Genomic DNA, 25,821 nt, shown 5'->3' on the forward strand with positions numbered 1-25,821 from the left:
GCTGACATTGGTTCGTCAGTGTGTGGCATCTTGTTTCACTGACTACATTAAACCTTTAAAAGAATGGTAAGAAGCAAGCTGTCTCATACTTCAGGGTATGAAAGAAGTAGAAACTAAACCCAAGCACAATGAATGAAGGAAACAATAAGGATTAGAGTGGATAAAAATAAAATGGAGAAAGGAAAAATAATAGAGAAAATTAATGAAACAAAAAGTTGATTCTTCAAACTGAAATCAAGAAAATTGATGACCATTTACTAGACTGACTAAAAAGAAAAGAGAGAAGATTAAAATTACTAAAATCAGAAATGAAAATGGAGTCTGAGCATGGTGGGTTATATTTTAATAGTAGCACTTTGGGAGGTCACAATGGGAGGATTTCTTGAGGCCAGGTGTTTGGACCAGCGTAGGTAACATGGGGAGACCTGTCTCTATAAAAAAAAAATTAAAAACCAATTAGCTGGGCATATTGGCATGCATCTGTAGTCATGGTATCTTGGGAGGTTGAAGAATGAGAATTGCTTGAGCCCAGGAGGTTGAGGCGGCGGTAAGTCATAATCACGCCACTATATTTCATCATTGGCTGGCCTACAGAGTAAGAGCCTGTCTCTCTCTCTTAAAAAAAAAAAAAAGACAAAAAAAATGAAATTATTATTACCAATTCTAATAAAATGATTTTGAAATTACTGTAAATAATTGTCTGCCAATAAATTGTATAACGTAGATGGAATAGACAAATTCCTAGAAAAACACAAAAATATGAAGAGAACTATAACCAGTAATAAGATTGAATCAATAAAAGCATTTGATGAAACTCAATGTTTTTTCATAATAAAAACGTTCTAACTAAGAATGGAAGGAAACCACCTCAACATAAAGGCAATATGTGAGAAACCCAATGTTAATATCATACTCAATGGAGAAAGACTGAAAGCTTTCCCTGTATGAGCAGGAACAAGACAAGGATGCTGCTTTTGACACTTCTATTCAATATAGCTTTGAAAGGTCTAGTCAGAAAAACTAGGTGAGAATTTAAAAAAAGACATTCAAATTGGAAGAAAGGAGTAAAATTATTTCTGTTAGCAGATAACTTGAACTTATATGTAGAAAATCCTAAAGATGGAACAAACTTATTAGAATTAATATATGAATTCAGTAATGTTGCACAATACAAAATCAACATTCAAACATCAGTTGTATCTCAATACACTAACCATGAACAATCTGAAGGGAAATTAAGAAAAAAAATTTAATTTGTATTAATATCAAAAAGAATAAACTATTTAGGAATAAGTTTAACCAAAGAGCTGAAATGATTATACCTGAAATCCATAAAATATTGCCTAATGATGACATCAATAAAATGAAAGATATTCTGTTTTCATGAATTAGAAGACTCAGTATTGTTAGGAGGACAGAGCTACCCAAAGTGAGCTGCAGATTCAACACACTTCCTATCAGAATCTCAGTGACATTTTTGCAGAAAAAGAAAAATCTGTCCTAAAATTTACATTGAATCTCATGACTCTAAATAGACAAACAACCTTGAAGAGGAGGAAAGAAGCTGCAGGATTCACACTTCCTGATTTCAGCATTTACTACAAAGCCCCAGTAACCACTACAGTGTGGTACTGGCATAAAGGAGGACATAGAAATTAGTGCAATAGAACAGAGAGCCCAGAAAGAAATACTTGCATATATGGCCAAATGATTTTCATCGAGTGTGCCAAGATCGTTCAAAGGGGAAAGGACAGTGCTTTCACCAAATGAATTGGGAAAGCTGGATATCCAAGGGCAAGAATGAGTGGAACTTTAACCTAACAACATATACAAAAATTAACCCACAATAGATCAAAGATCTAAATGTAAGAGCAAAATCTATACAACTCTTAGAAGAAAGCATAGGAGAAAAGCTTCATGATACTGGATTTCACAATGATTACTTGGTTGTAACAACAAAAGCATAGGCAACAAATAAAATGGATAAATTGGACTTCTTAAAAATCGAAACCTTTTATATATCAAAGAATAGTATCAAGAAAGTAAAAAGGCAACCCATGAAATGAGAAATATATTTGCAAATTGCATGTGGGATACAAAATTAATTTCCAGAATACATGAAAAACTACAAGTCAACAACAGCAAACATCCAAAAACCCAATTAAAAAATGAGCAAAGGATTAAAATTGAGTTTTCTCCAAGGAAGATATACAAATATCCAGTAAGCCCACAGAAAGTTCCTCAGCGTCATGAATACTTAGAGATATGCAAATCGAAACCACAATGTGACACCACCTCACACACTTTAGGATGATTTTGATAAACAACAACAACGACAACAACACAAAACAACAAGTGTTTTCAAATAGATGGAAAAATTGGAGCTCTAGTGCATTGCTGATGAGAATGGGAAATGTTATAGCCACTGTAAAAAGTGGTGTGGCTGTTTCTCAAAAAATCAAACAATAAATTACCATTTGATCTAGCAATTCCACTTCTGGACATACTGCCTATAGAATTGAAAGAAATTTGAACAAATATTTGCACATTGATGTTCAGAGAAGCATTACTCACAATAGCCAAAAATGGAAACAATGGAAATGTCCATTGAAAGATAAGTGGGTAGGCAAATGAGGTATATCTATACATCGAAATGTTAGTCAACCTTAACAAGGAATAAAATTCCAATACATCGTGCAAAATGGATGAACCTTGAAGACATTATGCTAACTGATATAAGCCAGACACAAAAGGATAATTATTATATAATTCCATTTATAAAAGATAGAATAACCAGTTACATAGAGACAGAAAGTAGAATGATGGGTGCTAAGGGTTAGGGGGAGAAGGATTGAGAGTTACCGTTTCTTTTGTGCAGAGGTTTAACATGGTAAAAGGAAAAAGTTCTGGAAATGGATAGTGTGATGGTTACACAATACAAAATTGCACACTTAGTAATAGTTAAAGTTAAGTCTTATATTAGATGTATATAAAGTGTCCTGGTAGTCTTACACTCTATAAATACACACTTTTTGGTATTGCCCCTTTCCTGCCATGCAGAGCCCCAGAGGTGAAGCTCCCTGTTTCTACAAGTGTGCATCACTCACTGTCCTCTGTGCTGTGTCCCACGTGCTGAGTCAACAGTCTCATACAGCCGCTGACTTCAGAGCCATGACACAGCTAAAGAGTCTGCCCCAAGGCTCCTTCTCTTCTAATTTCCCTGCAACCTAGCCTTCACTTCAACTGGCAGTTCGATTTAGCCGAATCCAGGAGGGGCCACCAGGGCTCTTTCTCTACACATGCTGGTCCCACACCAGGTGGAGTCAGGAAGAGCCAGTCACTGGAGAAGCCCAGAGCAGAGCAGGGAGCAATCTGAGCTGCTCCTCTCTCATCCAAGGGGCTTCCTCCTCTCATTTGGGGGGAAAATGTGAGCTTATTTCAAAGCCTCAGATGTTCCTTGTAGCTCATGGAGTAAGTAAAAGAAAACAAAGACGTGGTAGAAAGGGATGTGTTGGTGACAGCAAGAAGCAACTTGATCTTGAGGACTCTCCTTCTTGTCCCTCTATGAAGACTCTTCCACCACATAGGGCTCAGGGCTGACAAAGTCCCCTCCCTACCTTTCTCAGGCTGGACACAATGTCAGCCATGAGAAAACAGAAAAACAAAGAGAAAAGAGTCTGTAGAGACAAATTGGGAGGGTTCGAGAGGAGAATTTAGGATTTGCTTCTGCTCATGGGACACAGGCTGGGAATAAAAATGTTTTCAGGCTCTTCTCTGAAAGCCAGATAGACTCTACCTAAAACCCTATTGCCAGTGATGCAGGGATCCACTTACCAGAGACTACGATCATCTTGAATGTGGAACGTTCCCTGCCAGTGGCTGAGTTACGAGCAAAGCAACCATAGATCCCGGTATGCTTTGTAGTAATTTGCGGGATAAAGAGCTCTTGTCCTGATTTCAGAAACTTCCCATGCATTGACCAAGTATACTCTGCCAGTGGGTTAGAATCCGCGAAGCAGGACAAGTGGAGGTTTTCTCCTGATTGGTAATCGGTGAGTGAAGGGAAAATGCTGGGGATGTCTGGACCATCTGGAGTAAAGAGAATAAAGCCACAGGTGAAGTCGTCCAAGGGAAGGGGATGCTCCTGGTCTCTTAAAGGGACACAGTGTCCCTCTGAGCCAAGATACACCCTCAAGGCCCAGCCCAACGCTTGTGTGTTCATTGAGACGAGGCCTGAGGTATTCACCTGTTTCTCCCATCACAGGCCGTAGATGCCAAGTCTCCCGTGACAAAAGCATCCCCTCCCCTTGTATTGTTGGTTGAGGCTGTGCCTACCCAGATTTTCCCAGGGCAGGGAGTCTTGGTCATCTCGGGTGTCCAGAAATAAAAGTGTCCATACTTGTTCCTGAGAGAGACAGAGATGCCTGATCTCTGGTCGTTTGGATTTTATCTGGTGGCCTGGCCCACAGAGGAACTAAAAATACAAAGGACATCCAGGGTGACTGGGTCACTGCAGATGCTACCAACTCGGTCCCGTATTTCACATTCATAGGGTCCTGTGCCATTTCTTGTGACACTGGTTAGAATGAGGATTCTGTTTTTACTGGGTTGCTTTAGCCTGGGACTGACTGGGAGGCTCTGACCATTTACCCTCCCCACATAGGTGTAGCCCTGAGTCTTAGGTTCACAGGTTAAGGCTACAACATTCTTATTCTCCATGGGGTTGAAATTGTTGCTGATGATGTAGGGCTCAGGCAGTTCCACTGTGTGGATAACAGAGAGAAGTTTGTCCTGTGTGGCAGCTTTGATTCCTCCACAGGCATCCTTCAATCACGGTTGGCATCTCCCACAACTCAGCCTACCCGAGCCCTTGAAAGTCAATAGCTGGTGCGTGTGTCACAAGACAGACTCATGATGATCTAATGGCTCAGACTATGAGGCCACCTGCTGCGTCTTAGGGAAGCACAGACTTTCTCAAGTGCAAAATGAACAGCAGTGTTGGGTCACAGACAGACACGTCAGTGGGAACCACAGCCCCTGTTACACCTCCCAGTGCCTCTCTAATCAGCTGACTGACTGGCTCACCTTGGGTTCCTTACTTGGAATGTGCAACCGCTGAGCCCCTTCCAAATTCCATCCTACTTTGCCCTCCTAGATGTGATTTCTCTGCAGCTTCAGTTTCCAAGGACATTCTAGAGATGAGTAATAATGGGACTTCCCATTGTCCTGAAACCCTGAAGATACTGAGCAGCCTGGCCTGGGACTGGATGTTTCAGCAGAAAGAAGACAGGGGAGACCAGAGTCAAACCTGGAGGTCAGTTCAGTCATCAGGCTGTGGTGGCACAAGGTGGGGCAGTTTTTTGCAGGTGTTTCATGATGACTTACTTGAGCCAGTGACCTCCAAAGATAGAACAGAGTGCAAGGAATGAAGTAGAAAGAGTGAAGGGGACAGGCAAAAGCTGGTCATTTTTGAGCAGAAACACATTCCCTGTCCTGGGTTTTTTATGTTCCCTCTCCCTTTGCAGAGGGCAGGTGGCTCTTCCCTGATAGCCAGATAGACTTCACTGGAAAACATATTGTCAATGCGTCAGGGATCCACTTACCAGGGACTATGAACCTCTTGATTATGAGATTTGTTCCACCAGTGACTGAGCTATGGATGAAACTGACATAGACCCCTCTATATATTTTGGTGATTTGGGGGATAAAGAACACTTGTGCTGATTTCTGGAACATGCCATCAACCAGCCAAGAATGCTCTGCCAGTGGGTGAGAGTCTGTGAGGCAGGAGAGCTTGGAGAATTCCCCTGGATGGTAATAGGTATATGAAGAAGAAATGGTGAAGGCATCCAGGATATCGGGAGCAAAGAGAATAAAGTCACAGGTGATGTTGTCAAAGGGAAGGGAAAATCCTGGTCTGTGGAAGGGCCACAGTGACCCTGTAAGCTAAGTCACAACACTGAAGTCCCAGCCAAATCCCTGCTGTGTTCACTGATCTGCAGCTTGAGACATTCACCTGTTTCTCCCATCATAATCTGTGGACCGTGAGTCTCCCATGACTGGAGCAGCCTCTTCTCTCCCATTGTAGATCAAGCCTAAGCCTACTCTTAGTAGTCATGGCCAGCTTTGATGTCCAGGGGTAAAGTTCTCTGTACTTGCACCTGAGAGGGACTGAGAGGCCAGGCCTCTGGCCATTTGTGTTTGGAATGGCAGCCTGGCTCACAGAGGAACAGAAGATACTCACAGAGGAGATTCAGGGTGACTGGGTCACTGCGACTGGAACTCACTGGGTTCTTCATTTCACATTCATAGGGTCCTGCAGTATCCTTTGTGACACCAGATAGAACAAGGGTCCTGTTGTTTTCAGACAGCTGCAACTTGCGACTGATAGGGAGGCTCTGACCATTTATCCACCACAGGTAGCTTACGTCCTGAGTGTCAGGATCACAGGATAAGATCACAGTCTCCACGGCCTCCCTGGGACTTAAGTTGCTGCTGTTGATGGAGGGCTTGGGAGTCTCCACTGTGCAGATAACAGAGAGAAGATTGCCCTGTGTGGCACCTTTCATTCCTCCAAAGACATTTGTCAATCAGAGATGGCATTTCCCACTTCTAGTCCACCCAAGTCCTTAAAAGCCCATGGAAGGTGTGTGTGTTACAAGACAGATGCATAGCAATCTGAGGGCTCATAGATTGTGAGGCTGCCTTCTGTATGTGGGAGAAGCACACTCTTTCTCAAGTGTGAATTGAGCAGCAGCATTATGTTATGGAAACACATGGGACCAGCAGTCACAGCCCCTGGTGCCTCTCTGAGTCCCTCCCTCTCCAACTGCATGCGTGGCCCACCTTGTGATCCTCACCTTGAGCATGCAGTGCTGGAATCTTCTCAGTTTCAGTCTTACTTTGCCCCCCAAGGTATGTTTTCTCTGCAGCTTCCCTTTCCAAGGGCATTCTAGAGATGGATAATGGAACTTCCCAGTGTCCTTAACCCCTTTGGGTACTGGGAAGCCTGGCCTGGGACTGGGTACTTCAGCAGAAATAACACAGGGGAGACCAGAGTCAAGCCTGGAGGTCAGTTCAGTCATCAGGGAGTGGAGCCACAAGGTGAGGCAGCTTTCGCAGCTGTCTCATAGTGACTGACTTGAGCCAGTGACCTCTAAAGATAGAGTAAAGTCCAAGGAATGACCTACAAAGAGTGAAGGGGACAGGCAAGGGCTGACAGCTTTGGACCAAGACCATGTTCCCTATTCTGTGTCCATTATGCTCCCTTCCCCCTGTAGAGGGCAGGTGAGGACCATGTGGATCTTTCTAGAAATACATGTGGATGTTTGCAAATGCAGAACTGACTGGTGGAAAGGGCGAGCATGAACTGATGATGGAAGTCTGGCCCTCATGGACCGTATGTGTTTGGTGACTGTCCTGCAGATACTTTCTCTCATTAGACATTCTAATTTCTGGTCTTGTGAGTTTGACTACTCTATGTACCTCATCTCAGTGGATTCCAGAGTGAATCATAGAGTAGAATAGTAGTTTCCAGGAGCTGGCATCGGGGAAATAGGGTATTGTTCCGTGGGTGTGCGGTTTCAGTTATGCAGGATGAGGAGGTTCTAGAGATCTCCTGTGCAGCTTCATGCCTATAGTTCATACAGATAAAGTGTTCCTTATGCAGAAAGCTTAAAACCAGGTGTTTTGGAGTTCTAACTTTTTTTATTTTGGAATATTCGCAGTAGATGTATTGGGTTAGCATCCCAAATCTGAAAAATTTAAAATCCAAAATGCTCCAGTGAGCACTTCTTTTTAGCATCACATCAGAGGTCAGAAGTGTTGGATTTTGGTGCATTTCAGATTTGGGATTTCTGGATTTGGAATGCTCAATTTGGAATATTGTAATTTTCCCATAAAAAGTTGTCAGGATTTTAGACCTCATGTTATGATCTGGCTCTAGTAACAAAACAAAACAAAACAAAACAAAAAATTGAAGGAAATATTAAAATGTTGTCATAAGTGGAAATTTTTACTGATGGTCCAAATATCTAAGATGAATTGCTGGTAGTAGTATTTCTCTTGATACCCAATTAAGGTTGAGGTGTGGGGTGAATTCAGCAGGATCACATTATGCTCAAAGAAAGATGCCAAAGGTGATTTGAAATTAGCAAGTCCTTAAGTAGAGAGAGTCCTGTTAAAAAGACAGAACTGGTCAGTGTGTCAATTACATAAAGGAGGAATGATGCCCAATTAAAAGAGGGGATGTGTGTTATGTTAGTAAATATAAAAAGAACTCCCTGTTTCTAATTTCTGTGCAGAGTTAGGAAAAATGGGGAGGAGCCCAAAACAGGTATGTGAAGTGCTTTCTTCATTTTCTCTCAACCTCAGGAAATACAACTAGAGTTTAAGTTTGCGTGAATTAAGAAGACTCTAAGTGAGATGCCAATGGGTCATGTGTCCCCCACACGAAGAATCCCAAGTTATGAAAATGGCATCATCATAAGGAAACAATTGAATGTGGCTCAGGCAGGAAAACCATCAGATAGCACCCCCTGGCCAGCTCCAACAGGTCCCTGAACCCACCAGTATTTCCATTACGTGAATGTTACAGCCTTGGTAGTTGTACCATAACTACAAAATTTAAAAATTGTTATTGTCAATACAAAATGGTAAATATGAAGTTGAATATATTGCTCCACTTTTTGTCCCCTACTCTTTTTGAACTTTCCTGTTGCGTTTTTGGAAGTTTCTATTCACACATCCTCAAGCTAGGGATTCTTTGCTCAGCTGTGTGCATTCTACTAGTAAGCATCAAAAGCATTCTTCATTTCTCTCACAGCACTTTTTTTTTTTTTTTTTTTTTTTTTCTGAGATGGAGTCTCGCTCTGTTGCCGAGGCTGGAGTGCTGTGGCACAATCTTGGTTCACGGTAAGCTCTGCCTCCCGGGTTCACGCCATTCTCCGGCCTCAGCTTCGCGTGTAGCTGGGACTACAGGCACCCGCCAGCACGCCCAGCTCATTTGTTTGTATTTTTAGTAGAGATGGGTTTTCACCGTGTTCGCCAGGATGGTCTTGATCTCCTGACCTCGTGATCCGCCCTCCTTGGCCTCCCAAAGTGCTGGGATTACAGGCGTGAGCCAGTGTGCCTGGGTATCTCTGAGGTATTTTAACGAGTTGTCGACTTTTGAGTTTGTTCAGCCGTTTACTTACTGTTAGAACCGAGTGACAAATTTCAAGCTTGTTATATGCCTGACAGGAAACCAGAAGTCTCTAGGAAGAGACTGGAGAATGCGAGCTCCATAGTAGGCTGAGTATGGAGTCACGAGTGAAATGGGTGAAATCAGCCCATGGGCTTTGGAGATTACAAGCCTGTCCAGCCTCTGACACCCTGGTGAGTCAGTGCAAAGATTACAACAGTGACAGCAAACTAGCATGGCTGACTCCATCTGGCATCTTCTCAGGCTGGCTGTCCTCACTCATTCCTGGAAATAGGCCAGGCTAACCATGGGAGGAATTTAGTTGATGGTTCAACTTTGAAGCAAGAATGATAATAGTTCCTCCATAACACTAATACCCTCTCAGTGGCTTCAGATACGCAGTTGGTGGCTGGAAGATGCTAAAAAACAGGCCCGCCGTATTGCTGCTAAAAATCCTCCACGGCCAACAGAGGAGCAATTGACAGATACTGGTCAGTTTGCTACCGAAGCGGCTCAATCTGGACTCGATGAAATGGCATTATCACAAGTTAAAGGACTGTTTTTAAAGGGTTGGTGTAAAGTAGAATCATCGGGGAAAGCTGCCTTGTCTTTTGTTAAGGTTTTGCAGAGTGCCAATAAACTTCATCTTGATTTTGTTGCTCGGCTCCAAGATGCTGTAATAAAGACTGTGGGTAACGGGGCAGCAGGCAAAATCCTGGTAACCACACTAGCTTTTGAGAATGCTAATCAGGAATGTCAGAGGCTGTTGCGTCCTTTAAAAGCTGCTGGAAACTTACAAATAGAAGATTTCATTAGAGCCTGTGCAGGAGTGGGAGGGGCTGCCTACAACGCTCAGTTGTTTGCTGGAACTTTATCTAAGGCATTCATGGGAAAAAAGGGAGTTTGCTTCCAATGTGGAAAGGCCGGTCATTTTAAAAAGGAGTGCCGTAAGTTCTCTAATAGAAGCGACTCCTCTAAAGTAGAATTTAAAAAGCTTCCTACTGAGCCCTGTCGTAGTTGCGGTAGAGGACGGCACTGGACTAATGAATGTCACTCTAAGGTGGATAAAAACGGTAACTCTCTCATTTCCAACTTGGGAAACTTGCAGAGGGGCCCTTCAGCTTGGGGCCCCAACAACAATACAAGCCCTTTTCAATTGCAATTTCCAGTCAGCTCAGGGGTCCAGCATCAGCAGACCAGTCAGCCAATGTTAACCCCCAATTTTCATTAGCTCAGCTTTTCTCTGCTACTTCTGGTAGTGCCACTGCTGATGTGGCGATTTTACAGGCTGTTGAACTTACTCCAGAAATGGGAGTTGTTAAATTGGCTACAGGTGTTTTTGGGCCATTACCTCCACATACTGTTGGATTGCTTATAGGACGAAGTAGTAGCATTTTACAAGGTTTACAAGTTCATTTGGGTGTTATAGATTCTGATTATAAAGGGGAAATTCAAATTATGGCTCAGGCTCATAAACCTATATTTCTGAAAAAGGGGCAACGAATTGCACAACTCCTTGTACTACCCTATTTTCAATTTCCTTCACGGAGGCAAGAAAGAACTGGAGGTTTTGGAAGTACAGGTAAACATATTTTTTGGGAAACTTTAGTAACTCAACAGAAACCTTTGTTTCCCCTCGAAGTGGAGGGAAAAATTTTTCAGGGCTTGGTCGACACTGGAGCTGACGTTTCTATTATTGCCTCTGATCAATGGCCTTTTCAGTGGCCTAAATGGCCTGTTGCTGTTTCTCTTACAGGATTAGGTTCTGCCTCCGAGGTGTATCGAAGTTCTCAATCTTTAAATTGTCGAGGGCCGGATGGTCAAGTGGCCCAAGTTCAGTTTTATATTGTTCCAATTGCCTTAAATTTATGGGGGCGAGATTTATTGCAACAATTTGGAGCTTTTGTTTCTATTCCTCATGTCTCTAATTCTGCCAAGAATATGATGTTCCGCATGGGCTACAATCCTCTTGAAAAATCTTTAAACATGTAGCCACTGTTCAGCAGCCTCAAGCCCTTCCCTTGACATAGAAAACTAATATTCCTGTGTGGGTTGAGCAGTGACCTTTAACACATGAGAAGCTTAAGGCCTTGGAAAACTTGGTTCAGGAACAATTATCCTTAGGCCATATAGAGCCTAGTACTTCTCCATGGAATTCCCCTGTCTTCGTGTAAAATAAATAAATAAATAAATAAATAAATAAATAAATAAATAAATATAAATAAAAATAAAAAACAAATGGAAACTATTAACAGATCTTCGTACTATTAATGCATGTATTCAACCCATGGGATCCTTACAGTCTGGCCTTTCTAACCCTTCTATGATTCCTCAAGATTGATTGCTTATGGTTATTAATTTAAAAGATTGTTTTTTTTTTCTATTCCTTTGTATCAAAAAAAAAATTGTGAACATTTTGCCTTCTCTGTCCCTGTTTTTAATAATTCTCAGCCACTTTCTCGATATCAATGGAAGGTTTTACCTCAAGGAATGTTAAACAGCCCTACCTTGTGTCAAGAGTTTGTTCATCGAGCTCTGGATCCTGTTCGAAAATGTCATCCTTCTGTTCTTTTATATCATTATATGGATGACATTCTTCTTGCTGCACCCACTAAAAAAGAGCAGCAAGATACTTTTACATCCTTACAAACCCAACTCTCTTTATACTCACTTAATATTGCCCCAGAAAAAATTCAAATAGATTTTCCTATTCAATATTTAGGTTATACCTTGGGAGCGCAGAATATTCGGCCCCAAAAGATTCAAATTCGACGCGATCATCTAAAAACATTAAATGACTTTCAAAAGCTTTTAGGAGATATTAATTGGATGTGTCCTGTTTTGGAAATACCAACGTATCAGTTACAACATCTTTTTTCTATTCTAGAAGGAGACAATCACTTGGACAGCTCACGTCATTTAACTCCTTTGGCTTTACAGGAACTCCAGCTGGTAGAGGAACAACTTCAAAAGGCTCATCTACATTATATCCTTCCCAACGTTCCCCTTTCCTTTTACATATTTCATACTTTACATTCTCCTACAGGTATGATTCATCAAACAAATCGACCGTTAAAATGAATTTTTCTATCCAACAAAACATCTAACCGCTTGACTACTTACATTGATCGTTTAACTAAATTAATCATCAAAGGACGGCATCGCTGTCGACAACTTTGGGGAGAAGACCCTTCTTTTATTATCTCTCAATTTACTCATAGTCAAATTACTTATCTTCTTGCTACTTCTGATTCTTGGCAAGTTACTTGTGCCTCATTTGTCGAACAATTTTCTACCCAATATCCTAAGTCTCCAATTTTTTCATTCTTCAGACAACATTCTGTGTTGCCTTTTTCACCCATATCTTTATTTCCTGTTCAAGGCCCTACCTTTTTTACTGATGCTAGTAGCAATGGTAAAGCTGGATATTGGAGTGTTCATCAATCTCGAGTTACAGTTTACCCTTATCCCTCGGTGCAACAGGGAGAACTGTTTGCTATTCTCAGGGTCTTACTTGATTTCCCTTCCACCGGTTGTAACATTGTTAGTGATTCTCAATACGCTGTCTATGTTACTTCTTATATTTCTCACGCCACTTTACCTCTTTGTGCTACTTCTTTTCTTCAAAAACTCTTTTCTTTATTGTCTTCTACTTTGAGCCGACGTCGAGCTCCTTTATTCATCACTCATCTTCGTTTCCATTCTCAACTTCCTGGACCATTAGTTCATGGTAATGCTCAGATTGATTTACTTTTAATCAGCCACCTACAGGCTGCAGAACAAGAACATGCTCTACATCACACTAATAGTTCTGGCCTTCAACGACAATTTCCTTTAACTCATAAACAAGCTCGTTCAGCTTGTCCTTCTTGTGCTCCTTTGAGCATTCCATCTTTCCATCCTGGGTTTAATCCACGAGGTACTCAAGTTAATCAAATCTGATAAATGGACGTCACACATGTCTCTTCTTTTGGACGATTAAAGTCTGTTCATCATACCATTGATACTTTCTCTCATTTTCAATGGGCAATTCCTTTGCCATCTAAAAAAGCTGATTCTGTTATTACTCATCTCTTAACTTGTTTTGCCATCATGGGCATTCCTCTAATACTCAAAGCTGATAATGCCCCTGCTTATGTTTCTCATAAATTATAAGTTTTCTTACAGCAATGCAATATTCAACATCTCATCGGTATCCCGGGCAACAGTCAAGGTCAAGCCATCATTGAGCGCACAAATTTAACCTTAAAAACTCAACTGCTAAAACAAAAAAGGGGGAAATGAGTCCCCCAGAAATCAGATTTTAAAGGTTTTGTTTACCTTAAATTTTTTGAATCAATGGAGACAATTGCAGGACTCCGCTGCCGTAACTCATCTTTCCTCACCTCCCTCGACGATAGTCCCCGTCGATAATTTAAAGGTTTGGTATCCTAATGAAGAAGGTAAGTATGCACAGGGACAAGTTCTAAAACAGGGACGGGGTTATGCTTTTATCCTTACAGGGAGCGGACCTGAGTGGTTTCCTACAAGGCGATTGAAACCCTGTTGAAAAGAAACTGGACTCAGCATGCATCTCTTCCTTTGTTGGATGTGTTTCAGCGGGGGACTTATTTCCCTTAGTGAGGCTTTGTATGAATATTGGACTTATATTCCCTTTCCACCCTTGTATCAGGGAGTTGCCTGGGGGGAGGCAAAAGTTAAGGTTTTCACCAATAACACTACTTGGATGCCGTCCCCCTATATGGACAAGGACAACATAGAACGGGAAACGGAAATAATAAACAGCACATACCAATTTGGAGTGGAAGGACTTCCAATTTGCATGGGAAATAGTCCTCATTGTTTCCAGAAATCGCATGAAGCTTGGGCTGTTCGCTATAATTATAGCCATGTGGCTGCTAATACTGTTATTATTGTAACTAGAAGTTTTCATTATAATCATACTGTATATATTAATGAGACTATCCCTAGTTCTTTACCTTTTTGTCCAATTCCAGAGGTTTCCCCTAATATAGAGGTCTTGGAGTGGCAACATTGTCGGGGAATTAAGCCCCGGATTTTATTAGAATATAATGGGTTACAAGTAATTGATTGGAGTGTGCATGGTGATTTTCAAACAAAATTTAGTCACATACCTTTGAGATGGCACCGGGTAAATAAAAGTATTGTTGCTGATGGCAATGAAACTTTAGTATGGTGTGAAGGAGGCTTGTCGCCGCCTATGCCTCATCTTAGATACTCTTTACAAGTACAAAGTCATCTTTGGAAGTTATTGGCTGCAGGTGATGCCATTAGTACTTTTGTGGGAAATATGTCCCTTAATCTTTCTAACCCGAATAACCCTTTTCATATTCAATTACGGCGGAATGTCTCCCGATATATTATTGCTTGTGTCCGAAAGCCTTACCTATTGTTAGCAGGACATTTAACATGGGATAATGATACGGGGATTGTTAATTGTAAAGATACGTGTACATTTTTGTCTTGCCTCAATCATTCTTGGTGGCGCAGTTTTACGGGGGATATTTATATCCTCAGGGCTCGTAAGGAAATTTGGTTACCTGTCAACCTTACGCGACCATGGGGGACATCACCTCTTGAGACTTATATTTGGACTTCTCTTCAGCGGACCCATCGTGCCCTTGGACTTATGATTGCCTTGGTGATGAGCCTTGTTGCCATTGCCTCCACTGCAGCTGTGGCAGGGCTCGCGCTACATCAAAGCATAATAAATGCTAAATTTGTGCAGCAATGGCATGAGCAATCTCATTGGTTGTGGCTTCAACAACGGAACATTGACTCTCAACTCGCTGAAAGATTGGACAACGTAGAGCAAGCCTTAACGTGGCTTGGAGATCAGCTCACTGTCCTCAGTACTCGAATAACATTGCAATGTGATTGGAACTCCACGCAATTTTGCGTAACACCTGTGTCTTTTAATGTTTCTCAAAATTGGACCAAAATCCAAAGATTATTAATAGGCCATAAAAATATTAGTTTGAACATCCAAGAACTCACTCGAAACATTTCTGTAGCGTTTCAACAACAATTACATGTATTGTCCGGAGCAGCTACCATGCAGGAGATGGGTCAACGCCTTGCTGCTCTTAATCCATGGACTCAGATAAAAACATGGATTTCTACAATCTCTGGAAGTATATTGCTTTGGGCACTTGGATTGAGTCTACTTCTCCTGATACTCCGATGCTCCCTCCGTCGCATCCAAAAACAAAAGAAAAACCAGGAACAAGTATGGACTGCCTTTCTAAGATTGAGGCAAAACAAAAAAGGGGGAAATGCAGGGGCCATTGAAAATAATATGCTGAGAATGGATAAGGCTCAAGGACAGTATCTCTAGCTAGTTGCACTTTCCATGAACTTCAGTAGTCAAGGATACTATCTCTAGTTGAACTTTTAATGAACTCTAGTAGGCGCCAAGAAGGCAGACAAAATAAGAAAGAACTTAGAAACAAAGAACTAAGCAGTAGGTTATATTTGGGTGCAGAAAGTTTGTTTTGTATTATGTCATTTTTGCTGACGTGGGATTTGTGGGGTATAAATAAAGTGAGGCAGAGGCCCTAGGGGCGGCCGCCATGTTCTCTGTTTGTCTTTGTCTTTCGTGTCTGTGTCTGTTCATTCTCCACTACCCCCGGCACGGGCCCCAAGACTCTCTAACTCATTTTATGAGGCCAGCATCATCCTGATACCAAAGCCTGGAAGAGACACAACAAAAAAAAAGAGAATTTTACACCAATATCCCTGATGAACATCGATGCAAAAATCCTCAATAAAATACTGGCAAACCGAATCCAACAGCACCTCAAAAAGCTTATCCACCATGATCAAGTGAGCTTCATCCCTGGGATGCAAGGCTGGTTCAACCTACACAAATCAATAAATGTAATCCAGCATATAAACAGAACCAAAGACAAAAATCATATGATTATCTCAATAGATGCAGATAAGGCCTTGGAAAAAATTCAAAAGTTCTTCATGCTAAAAACTCTCAATAAATTCTCTATTGATGGAACGTATCTCAAAATAATAAGAGCTATTTGTAACAAACCCACAGCCAATATCATACTGAATGGGCAAAAACTGGAAGCATTCTTTTTGAAAACTGGCAAAAGACAGAGATGCCTTCTCTCATCACTCCAATTCAACATAGTGTTGGAAGTTCTGGAGGGTGATCAGGCAAGAGAAAGAAATAAAAGGCATTCAGGTAGGAAGGGAAGAAGTCAAATTGTCCCTGTTTGCAGATGACATGATTGTATATTTAGAAAACCCCATCATCTCAGCCCGAAATCTCCTTAAGCTGATAAGCAACTTCAGCAAAGTCTCTGGACACTAAATTAATGTGCAAAAATCACAAGCATTCTTATACACCAGGAACAGACATACAGAGAGCCAAATCATGAATGAACTTCCATTCACAACTGCTTCAAAGAGAATAAAATACCTAGGAATACAACTTACAAGGGATGTAAAGGACCTCTTCAAGGAGAACTACAAACCACTGCTCAGTGAAATAAAAGAGGACACAAAAAAATGGAAGAACATACCATGCTCATGGATATGAAGAATCAATATCGTGAAAATGGCCATACTGCCCAAGGTAATTTATAGATTCAGTGCCATCCCCATCAAGCTACCAATGACTATCTTCACAGAATTGGAAAAAACTGCTTTAAAGTTCATATGGAACCAAGAAAGAGCCCACATTGCCAAGACAATCCTCAATCAAAAGAACTAAGATGGAGGTATCAAGCTACCTGCCTTCAAACTACACTACAAGGCTACAGTAAGGAAAACATCATGGTACTAGTACCAAAACAGAGATATAGTACAATGGAATAGAACCGATCCCTCAGAAATAGTACCACACATCTACAGCAATCTGAACTTTGACAAACCTGACAAAAACAAGAAATGGGGAAAGGATTCCCTATTTAATAAATAGTGCTGGGAAGATTGGCTAGCCATAAGAGGAAAGCTGAAACTGGATCCTTTCCTTACTCCTTATGCGAAAATTAATTCAAGATGGATTAGACACTTAAATGTTAGACCTAATACCATAAAAACCCTACAAGAAAACCTTGGTAATACCATTCAGGACATAGGCATGGGCTAAGACTTCATGTCTAAAACACCAAAAGCAACGGCAACAAAAGCCAAAATTGACAAATAGGATCTAATTACACTAAAGAGCTTCTGCACAGCAAGAGAAACTATCATCAGAGTGAACAGGCAACCTACAGAATGGGAAAAAATTTTTGCAATCTACTCATCTGACAAAGAGCTAATATCCAGAACCTACAAAGAACTCAAACAAATTTACAAGATAAAGACAAACAACCACATCAAAAAGTGGGCAAAGATATGAACAGACATTTCTCAAAAGAAGACATTCATACAGCCAACAGACACATGAAAAAAGTCTCATCATCACTGGCCTTCAGAGAAATGCAAATCGAAACCACAATGAGATACCATCTCACCCCAGTTAGAATGGCAATCATTAAGACGTCAGGAAACAACAGGTGCTGGAGAGGATGTGGAGAAATAGGAATATTTTTACACTGTAGGTGGGATTGTAAACTAGTTCAACCATTGTGGAAAACAGTATGGCGATTCCTCAAGGATCTAGAACTAGAAATACCATATGACTCAGCCATCCCATTACTGGGGATATACCCAAAGGATTATAAATCATGCTGCTATAAAGACATATGCACACGTATGCTTATTGTGGCACTATTCACAATAGCAAAGACTTGGAATCAACCCAAATGTCCATCAGTGACAGACTGGATTAAGAAAATTTGGCATATATACACCATGGAATACTATGTAGCCATAAAAAAGGATGAGTTCGTGTCCTTTGTAGGGACATGGATGCAGCTGGAAACTATCATTCTCAGCAAACTATCAAAAGAACAGAAAACCAAACACCGTGTGTTCTCACTCATGGGAATTGAACAATAAGATCACTTGGACATCGGAAGGGGAACAACACACACGGGGGCCTATTATGGGGAGGGGTTGGGGGTAGTGTTGCAATGATAGTTATACCTGATATAAATGATGAGTTGATGGGTGCCGACGAGTTGATAGGTGCAGCACACCAACATGGCAAATATATACATACGTAACAAACCTGCACGTTGTGCACATGTACCCTAGAACTTAAAGCATATTTTTAAAAAAGAAGATATTAAAATTAAAAAAAAAAATTTCTAACCCTTGATCCACTAGGGAGGCTGATTTGAGTAATAATAAACCTCCGTCCTCCTATTTGGCAGACTTGGAGTCATTAAAATCTTTCTTTACTGCAAATCATCATCTGAATAAATTGGTTTTGTTTGTGCAGGAGGCCAGAAGAACATGTCTTGGAATTATAAGAATGGATGGAGGAGCTGCCTATCCCTGTCCCATGGTCTTGTGCACAGATCAGCCTCACAACAGGAAAGAGCCCTGGATGGGGATACAGTGGAAGCTTATTCCCTTAGTGACTTGGGGACATTGGCTCGAGATGAAGCCTGGCAGGAGTGGAAACTCCAGGACATTTCTGTGCCTTTCCTATTACCTGGGAGGTGGACCATTTCACAGTGTTAGCAGGAAGGGAACAGAACAGTCAGCCTAGTTAGAGGGAGTGTCTGGGGAAGGCCTAGGGGTGGAGGAAGAAGCTGTGCAGGACAGGGCTTGCCAGTTAGAATGAAGTGGGAGGTAGATGAGGGACACAGAGAAGCAGAGAGAGGCAGAGACAGCATGGCAGTGAACAGTGGGGGCTACAGTGACTTCAGAGACCCCAGGGACCATGTGCCCCAGTTCAACAGTCCAGGACCAGGGAGTCCTGAAAACCCTCCAGTGGCCAAAGGGTTTCGACTTACATGAGGTGGGGTGTCTTTAGGGGCAAGAGTTAGTGGGGGGATCAAAGATGGGTGTCAGCCTCTGAAGGACAAGGGAAAGGTGTGGCTAGACCTCCTAGGATTCTGCAACTGAGATCCAGTCTCTAAAGAGGTTATGGATCATTCATTTCTTCATTCAATTCCTGCATTTGTTATGTGAGAGCACCTGAGTGTGTGTCTCTCACTGGGTCCGTGCTGGTGCAGGGTGTGAGTGGCAAAAGAAAACAAGGTCCTCTCCTTTATCCTGTCATGCCAGTGACATGGACACTTTGGGAAACACAGGATTTCAGGTTCAGTGACAGGGGTAAAGATCTGAGGGGGAGGCCTGGACATTTTTTGCACTGACTCTGATGGTTGAGGCAGGTGATTTAGTTCTGGAGTACAGACTAATCAGCTGAGCATTTGCTCTCACTCCTCTGAGGTTTGGATGCCTAAGAGAAGATTTGAGCCAATAAATGACTACGGGGTCCTTGGAACCCGGTAATTCCTCACTTCTGGTGGAGGAGAGGATGGGCCTGTGGCTGCAGACAGACCTCATGTGACCCTGATCTGCCTTTTGTGTTTGCGTGATTCTGGTTCAGTGACTGTGCCTTCCTGTGCCTCAGTTTTCTCTCAGTCAAATAACCTAAATGGTGAACGGACTGTGGCTTTTCATGCTATCTATGAATATATTGTAAATTCTTCACAGTCACCTGACCTAATGCTTGGCACAGTGGAGGTGTTCACACAAACAGCATTTATTATCATTCACTTCCATGAGAGAACAGCTTTAGGTCAGATCCCTGTGGACAAGCTGCTGCCAGGTACATTTTCTCTCTTCTGTTTCTGCTTCTGGGGACATTAGACTTTCTATGGAGTGTCCTAAACCTCACAAGGCAGTTGGCTGATGGCCTACAAAGCTTGTCTTTCTGTCCTCTCCACTCTGAGTCTCAGGTGAAGAAAGCTCTGTCCTTGCCCAGATGAGGTTCTGAGGGCTGAGCCCTGGCTGGTGAGCAGCTCCAGGAGACACAGTCCTCAGACAGCTGGTGAATCCTTCATCCCAGTAAGCCCTGCCACAACCCAGCCCTGACACAGGCTCCTCAGCTTTATCTGGAGTAAGGATTTAGGGACAGTGGTCTGGGGTTGAGGTTTCTAGGGCTGAGCATTCCTGAGAGTATCTCAAGGGGCCTCTTAGGCAAAGCCCTACTCAGTTCTCCAGGGTCTTTCTCAGGGTCAAGTTTATGAAAAGGACATGAGGTGCTTGGCTGAGACAGATCTCCTGCTGAGCACCCCCCTTCAGACTGTCCTTCCTGTGCAGCAAGTGTCTGCAGGGTCTGGAGGCAGGAAAGGAATTCTGATCTGTTTAGTTTGTCTCCTCTGTGTGTGTCCTGCACTAAATGCCGAAACCCCAACATGGGACATAAGGCAGAGAGGGACACCGGCACAGTCTAGGCCTGACCATCCTGTGTGTGCAAAGTAGAAGTGACCCCGGCCGCCCAACACCCAGGGATCATGTGGAATCACTCACGGTATAAGGTGAAATGTCCAGTTACTCCTTTAGCTCCATCACCTCGCTGTGTGATTTGAATGGTGTAGGATCCTGTGTCATTCTGGGTGACATTCTGGATCAGCAGGGATGCATTGGAATATACAGTTTCTCGTCCACTGTATGCAGGCCCAAGTATAATCATTTCAGTGTCTATTATATATGCTGTAATGTAATGGCGTAGGTCCATTATTTGCCCTTTGTACCAGATATAGGCAGCAATATTCTGGGGCAAATTGTGAACAAGTAGCAGAACATCCTTCCCCTCAGAAACTTTGGTTGGCTGGGCTTCAATCGTGACTTGGACAGTGGTGGGCGGGTTCCAGAAGATTAAAAGTGATGCTAGGAGGTGGAGAGAGCATCAGTCAATATTGAGACCTATTAAAAAGATATTGAAAAGATGGGGCCCTGGGTCCTGAGACGATCTCTTCAATCATCAGCCTTGAAGACACACACAGACAAACACACACACCCCTTAGTGTTTGTGTTTGTATGTGTGTGTGTGTGTTTGTCCTACTGTCCTACTGGGTCAAAGTCAGTGGCACAACCCCCATTCCTTCAACACTACTGACCTCGACATTTTTCTCTTTGAAATCCTGTTGCCCGGGGTCTGCATGGCTCCCTCCACACTGCCCTCAGATCCTGCTCACATCAGGGCATCCTTAGACTTCTTTCCTGACACTTCTTTCAGAGACCCTGGGTCTTCCATTTCTGACCTTTCTGTGCTCTGTTCCCTCCGCAGCTCTTGTGAACACCTGACCTCACATTTTAGATCTCTTTGCATGTCTGTCTTCCTGCCCATGAGAACATGAGCTCCGTGTGGACAGGGACGTTTGTGATCTTGGTGCACCCCAGTGCCTGGGACAGGCTGCACACTCCTGCAGATGTGAGAGTTCCCAGGGACCTCTATGCCAGGGCTATTTATTTTTCTTTCCCCAATTGTTGAGGTTTTCTGCTAAGGACAGTGTTTCATGTCCTCCTTATATTTTCATTTGAAGTGTCATCCCATAATAGTTATTATTATCATTTTTCAAACTGTGGTGGCCAGTGATGATTAACCAGGAAAACAGAACACTTGAGATTTTCCTACCTCTTACTAATTCCAGTTCAATGTGATTTTCCTGTTGTGACCCTGTCCCTCTCTCGTATATTTTCCCCTATCTAGGCTCCAACAGAGCCTTCTTTCCTGTATTTTTTTCTTTTTCTTTTTGAGACGGAGTCTCCTACTGTCTCCCAGGCTGGCAGGCAGTGGCGCCATCTCGGCTCACTGCAACCTCTGCCTCCCAGGTTCATGCAATTCTCCTGCCTCAGCCACCCGAGTAGCTAGGATTACAGGAGCACACCACCACACCTGGTTAATTTTTTCTGCTTTTAATAGAGACGGGGCTTCACTGTGTTGACCAGCCTGGTCTTGAACTCCTGATCTCATGAACCATCCATGTCAGCCTCCCAAAGTGCTGGCTTATTTTATTTTTTAGAACTCCATCCTCTCCAGTAGACCCAATCCAATCATTCTGCTTCCTCCTCCTGTCCTCTCCCAGGAAGTTCTCTCCTCACCTGTGAGTAGAAGCTGCTTCCAGGTGATGTGCAGTGTGTAGGGAGGCGCTGAGAGGGGCCCCATGGCCTGTGGTGCCTGTGTGTTCTCCTCTGTGGAGATGAGCCTGGGATCCAGAATCTTTCTGAGCACGGCTGTCAGCTGTGCTGTCCTTCCTCCTTCTGTGCTGAGCCTCTTCCCGGGGCAGGAGCACTTCTCAGGCTCATGGGCGGGGTCTGCACCCAGGACACCTCTCTGTCCCCTCCCCTCTCAGTCCAGCCTCCTTGTCCCTCCTTCTCTTTCTTCTTTTGTCTGTGTGTCAGGTCCCTGGGAATCGTGGAGGCCTCTGCCTTTTTCAGCAGTGATTTTGTCACCAAACCTCGGTATACACTATGTGCAAAAACACAAACACACACAAAAGAGACACACACAGACACACACAGTCACACACATACCCTGTAGGTTGGGCAAGCACAGTTCTGGGCCTCAGCCTCCTGTCCCAATGGCTCTGGGTCGGGGTGCACATTCACACCCCTTGCCCTCTTTCATCCCCATCTGGCTCTCCCATTCAGTGCAGGAAGCTGGAGCTGCACCAGGTCCCTGTCATAGGGACACCACATTGTGCTATGGGTGAGCTGTGTGTTGCCTGGTGAGAGGGACCCTTCATTTCTCTAAATGTGTCTAGCTTGGCTGCAACTTCCAAGGATGGACATTCAGGACCTGGGTGTCCCAGAAGAAACTGTCCTTCCTGGAGGTGTGCAGGCTGAATCTCTCCTACCTCTTGGGAGGAGAGGCCTGTGCTGGTCGCTCAGAGGGGTCTGTGAGTCCCATGGTCAAAGGGACAGTTCTCAGTCACTCTATTGCTCCCTTGGGACTGGTGAATGGCTTTCTCATCTCTTCCTGACCATTTTTGGTGTCCTCTCTTCCCTGGCCATCTGATTGTACTGTGGTCACCACACCTTCACCGTGGTGGTGCAGGAGGAAGTGGGGCGTTACCCAGGAACTCCGTGGAACATGGCTTGTTGAGATACAGGAAAGGGAGCCTGGGACAGAGCAGGGGTTCAGAGCTAGAGAGATTCATCCCGACTTACTCCGTGGTCGTGATGGGCTCAGCCCTCCATGTGCTGACATATCCAGGAGTAGGTCCTGAGGGTTTTGACCTGGCCAAGCTGCTCTGGATAGAGGAGGAACAGGCAGTCACCAGAGAGCCTGTCTGGAGGGACGTTGCTCACACCTGAGAAGGCGGGTGGGGGTGGGTTGTGTTCTCAGAGCAAAGAGCAATAATACCCCCTTCTCCCGGCAGGGACACAGGAGAGGTCTGCTTCCCAAAGGACAGCCGGGGGTAGGTGGCCACATCCTGTGTGGTGCCTGTGTGTGACCATCACACGCGCTCTGAGCCCCATGTGGGCAGGCAGGTCACAGGGTGCCTGACTGATTCCCGGGGAGGCTGTGGGCTCTCAGGCAGCTGCTGTTCTGTGTCAGCGCTAGGCTTGGCCTAGGATGCCCCACAGAACAGGACAGATGGAGCAGAGCGGGCATTTAGGGAGCAGTGACAGAAAGAGTTGATGAGGATGGAGGGAGGTCATCAGGGGAAAGCGCGCAGTGTGGCGTTGCGTGCACCAGCGCTGCCCTGGGAGATGTCTTTTTAGCTGATCCCAGGGAAGGAGCAGGTGTGTGGGGCAGGAGCTGCCTGCAGAGGGAGTGGTGTTAGGTTGGCCGCCGCCAGGTCAGGGAGGAGCTGACACAGTCCATGTGGGGAGCATGGAGGACATTGAGGACTTGGGCCGAGGTGACCTTGGTGAAGGTGGACCCTGCTTGGCTATGGGTTCTGCTGAGGGAGGTCTGCATCCCCTGGGAAGTCTCCAGGTGGGAGGGACTCTGCCGCCCTCTGGTGGACTGGAAGGGAAGTGAGTGGCCGAAGTCCCAGGCCAGACTGCGTGTTTTATTCCACAAGGATCTGCACGTTTCAAACAAGGTCACATATATGCTATGTTACAACTCCATCACCTTCCAACCCCGTGAGTCCCAGTCTCTGTGGCTCTACGTTCACTGTTCTCCCTCTTTCACGATTGGATGTCCCAAACACAGATTTTTGTTAGCTTCTGTGAGTTTGTGTTTATGTGCAGTAGGTGGCACTGTGTATACCCTGGTGGCAGTGATGTCTGGGGCTGAGCACTGCACATGGGCTTGGGAGCAGAAGATGGTGCAGCAGGGTGGGAGGATCAATGTCAGGGGAGTAGGGACAAGTCCTTTTCATTTTCTCACTCCCAGGGACCAGAACCCAGGATTCTGACTCCAGGGCACAGTACCACACCCTGCTGGTGTCCCTGGATGCCAGGAGTGCTCATCGTGTCGTGTTGCCTTGGCATTCATTTTTTAAGGTGTAAATTTATTTACCTCACATCAGAGGCAGGCCTTGCTCACCATGGCAGTTTTCAATACTGTATCTGCTTCAAGTGGCGGCAGTTCAGCGATAAAATCTAAGAGGCATCTCTCCTGCTTGGTGTACTGGGCTCCTCTCTCTCGATCTACTTTCTTTAAACTGATATTCTGACATTTGCCCTTACATTTAAGGTGACCACTTCTCAATCGCAGCGTGATCTCCTGGTCCCAGTGTTTGCTGCTTGCTTTAAACACATCCATTAAAACTCCCTGCTGGAAACCTGTCAGATAACACCTGGACTTACTGAAGCCATTGGCTTACCATTGTCTTCTCTCTTCCCTGCCTGGGCTCACTGACCTCTGTATCTGTGGTCTCCAGGTGTGCTGAGTGCTCCCTAGTGTCTGTAAGTACTAAAAACATTTAACACTTTCACGTTGTGGTTGTATCACTATAGCCTCACATGACATCCAGGGTCTGACATCGAGGCTGCCCTATGGGATCTCTCCTCATTGAACCGCTGCTGGAGCTCTTGTTTTGGGACCTGCAGTTCTTCTGGGGACAGGAGCTTCCAGCTAACTTGATTGAAAAAGTAATAAGTTTCATGGAAAAACTGGGTCAGATGATGTATTCATGGGCTTCAGCTGTCATAACAAACACCTTAGCCTGGGTCAATTAAATAATAGAAATCGATTTTTCACAGTTCTGTGAATAATGTGCTATTTTATCCACTTTAAAATGTGCAATAAGTGGAATTAACCACATACACAGTGTTAAGTTACCATCACCACTATTTTTCCTAGAAAATTTTTATCATTTTAAACTGAAATTTTGTATCTTTGAAGCTATAATAACTCCCTGTATTTTCCACCCTAGACCTCAATCATCTCTACTCTGTCTCTGTGAATTTGCCTATTCTTGATGTTTCATAGAAATGGAATTTTATATATATGTTATCTAGATTCCGACATATTTCACTTGGCATAATGTTTCCAAAGTCCATGTATCTTCCAGCGGATGTCAGAGCTTCATTCCTCTTTATGGCAGATTAACATTCTGTTGTATGTGTGACCACATTTGTTTGTTCATGTTTTGACGAACACTTGGATTGTTTTCATATTTTGTCTTTTGTGAATAATGCTACAATCAACATTCCCATGCGAGTACCTCTTTCAGTCCCTGGATTCAATTCTTTGGGTATATACCTAGGAATGGATGTTGTTTCACGTGAGAATTCTATGATTAGCTTCTTGAGGAACAGCACAACCGTTTCTCCTAGTGGCTGCACATTTT

At 43.6% G+C, this 25,821-nt stretch overlaps 1 protein-coding gene across 2 annotated transcripts; it reads right to left on the reverse strand.

Annotated features, from left to right (window-relative positions):
• Positions 1-364: 364 nt before the first annotated feature.
• LOC104676314 (pregnancy-specific beta-1-glycoprotein 8-like) lies at positions 365-22,283 on the reverse strand. Of its 2 annotated transcripts, XM_030912986.1 has the most exons (6): positions 22,172-22,283; positions 20,597-20,956; positions 6,245-6,523; positions 4,485-4,763; positions 3,831-4,089; positions 365-431 (listed from the first exon to the last, which is right to left on the reverse strand). In XM_030912986.1, exons 1-6 carry the CDS (start codon positions 22,233-22,235, stop codon positions 365-367), a joined length of 1,308 nt encoding a protein of 435 aa, XP_030768846.1. In that variant the 5' UTR covers positions 22,236-22,283. The 2 variants fall into 2 exon arrangements, with proteins under 2 accessions (XP_030768846.1, XP_010379389.2); XM_010381087.2 differs by lacking the exon at positions 365-431 and having other exon boundaries at positions 3,797-4,089.
• Positions 22,284-25,821: the final 3,538 nt, after the last annotated feature.

The sequence above is a fragment of the Rhinopithecus roxellana genome, chromosome 12 (assembly GCF_007565055.1).
Source record: "Rhinopithecus roxellana isolate Shanxi Qingling chromosome 12, ASM756505v1, whole genome shotgun sequence".
NCBI classification, from domain to species: Eukaryota; Metazoa; Chordata; class Mammalia; order Primates; family Cercopithecidae; genus Rhinopithecus; species Rhinopithecus roxellana.

What these genes read in the sequence shown, in the direction of transcription:
- LOC104676314 (XM_030912986.1), bottom strand. Translation starts at nt 22,235, where the DNA reads ATGGGGCCCCTCTCAGCGCCTCCCTACACACTGCACATCACCTGGAAG. An exon ending in TGGACATTTCACCTTATACC is followed by an intron (nt 6,524 to 20,596) that starts GTGAGTGATTCC and finishes TTATCTGCACAG; the next exon opens with TGGAGACTCCCAAGCCCTCC. An exon ending in AGTCACCCTGGATGTCCTTT is followed by an intron (nt 4,090 to 4,484) that starts GTATTTTTAGTT and finishes TCTTTACTCCAG; the next exon opens with ATGGTCCAGACATCCCCAGC.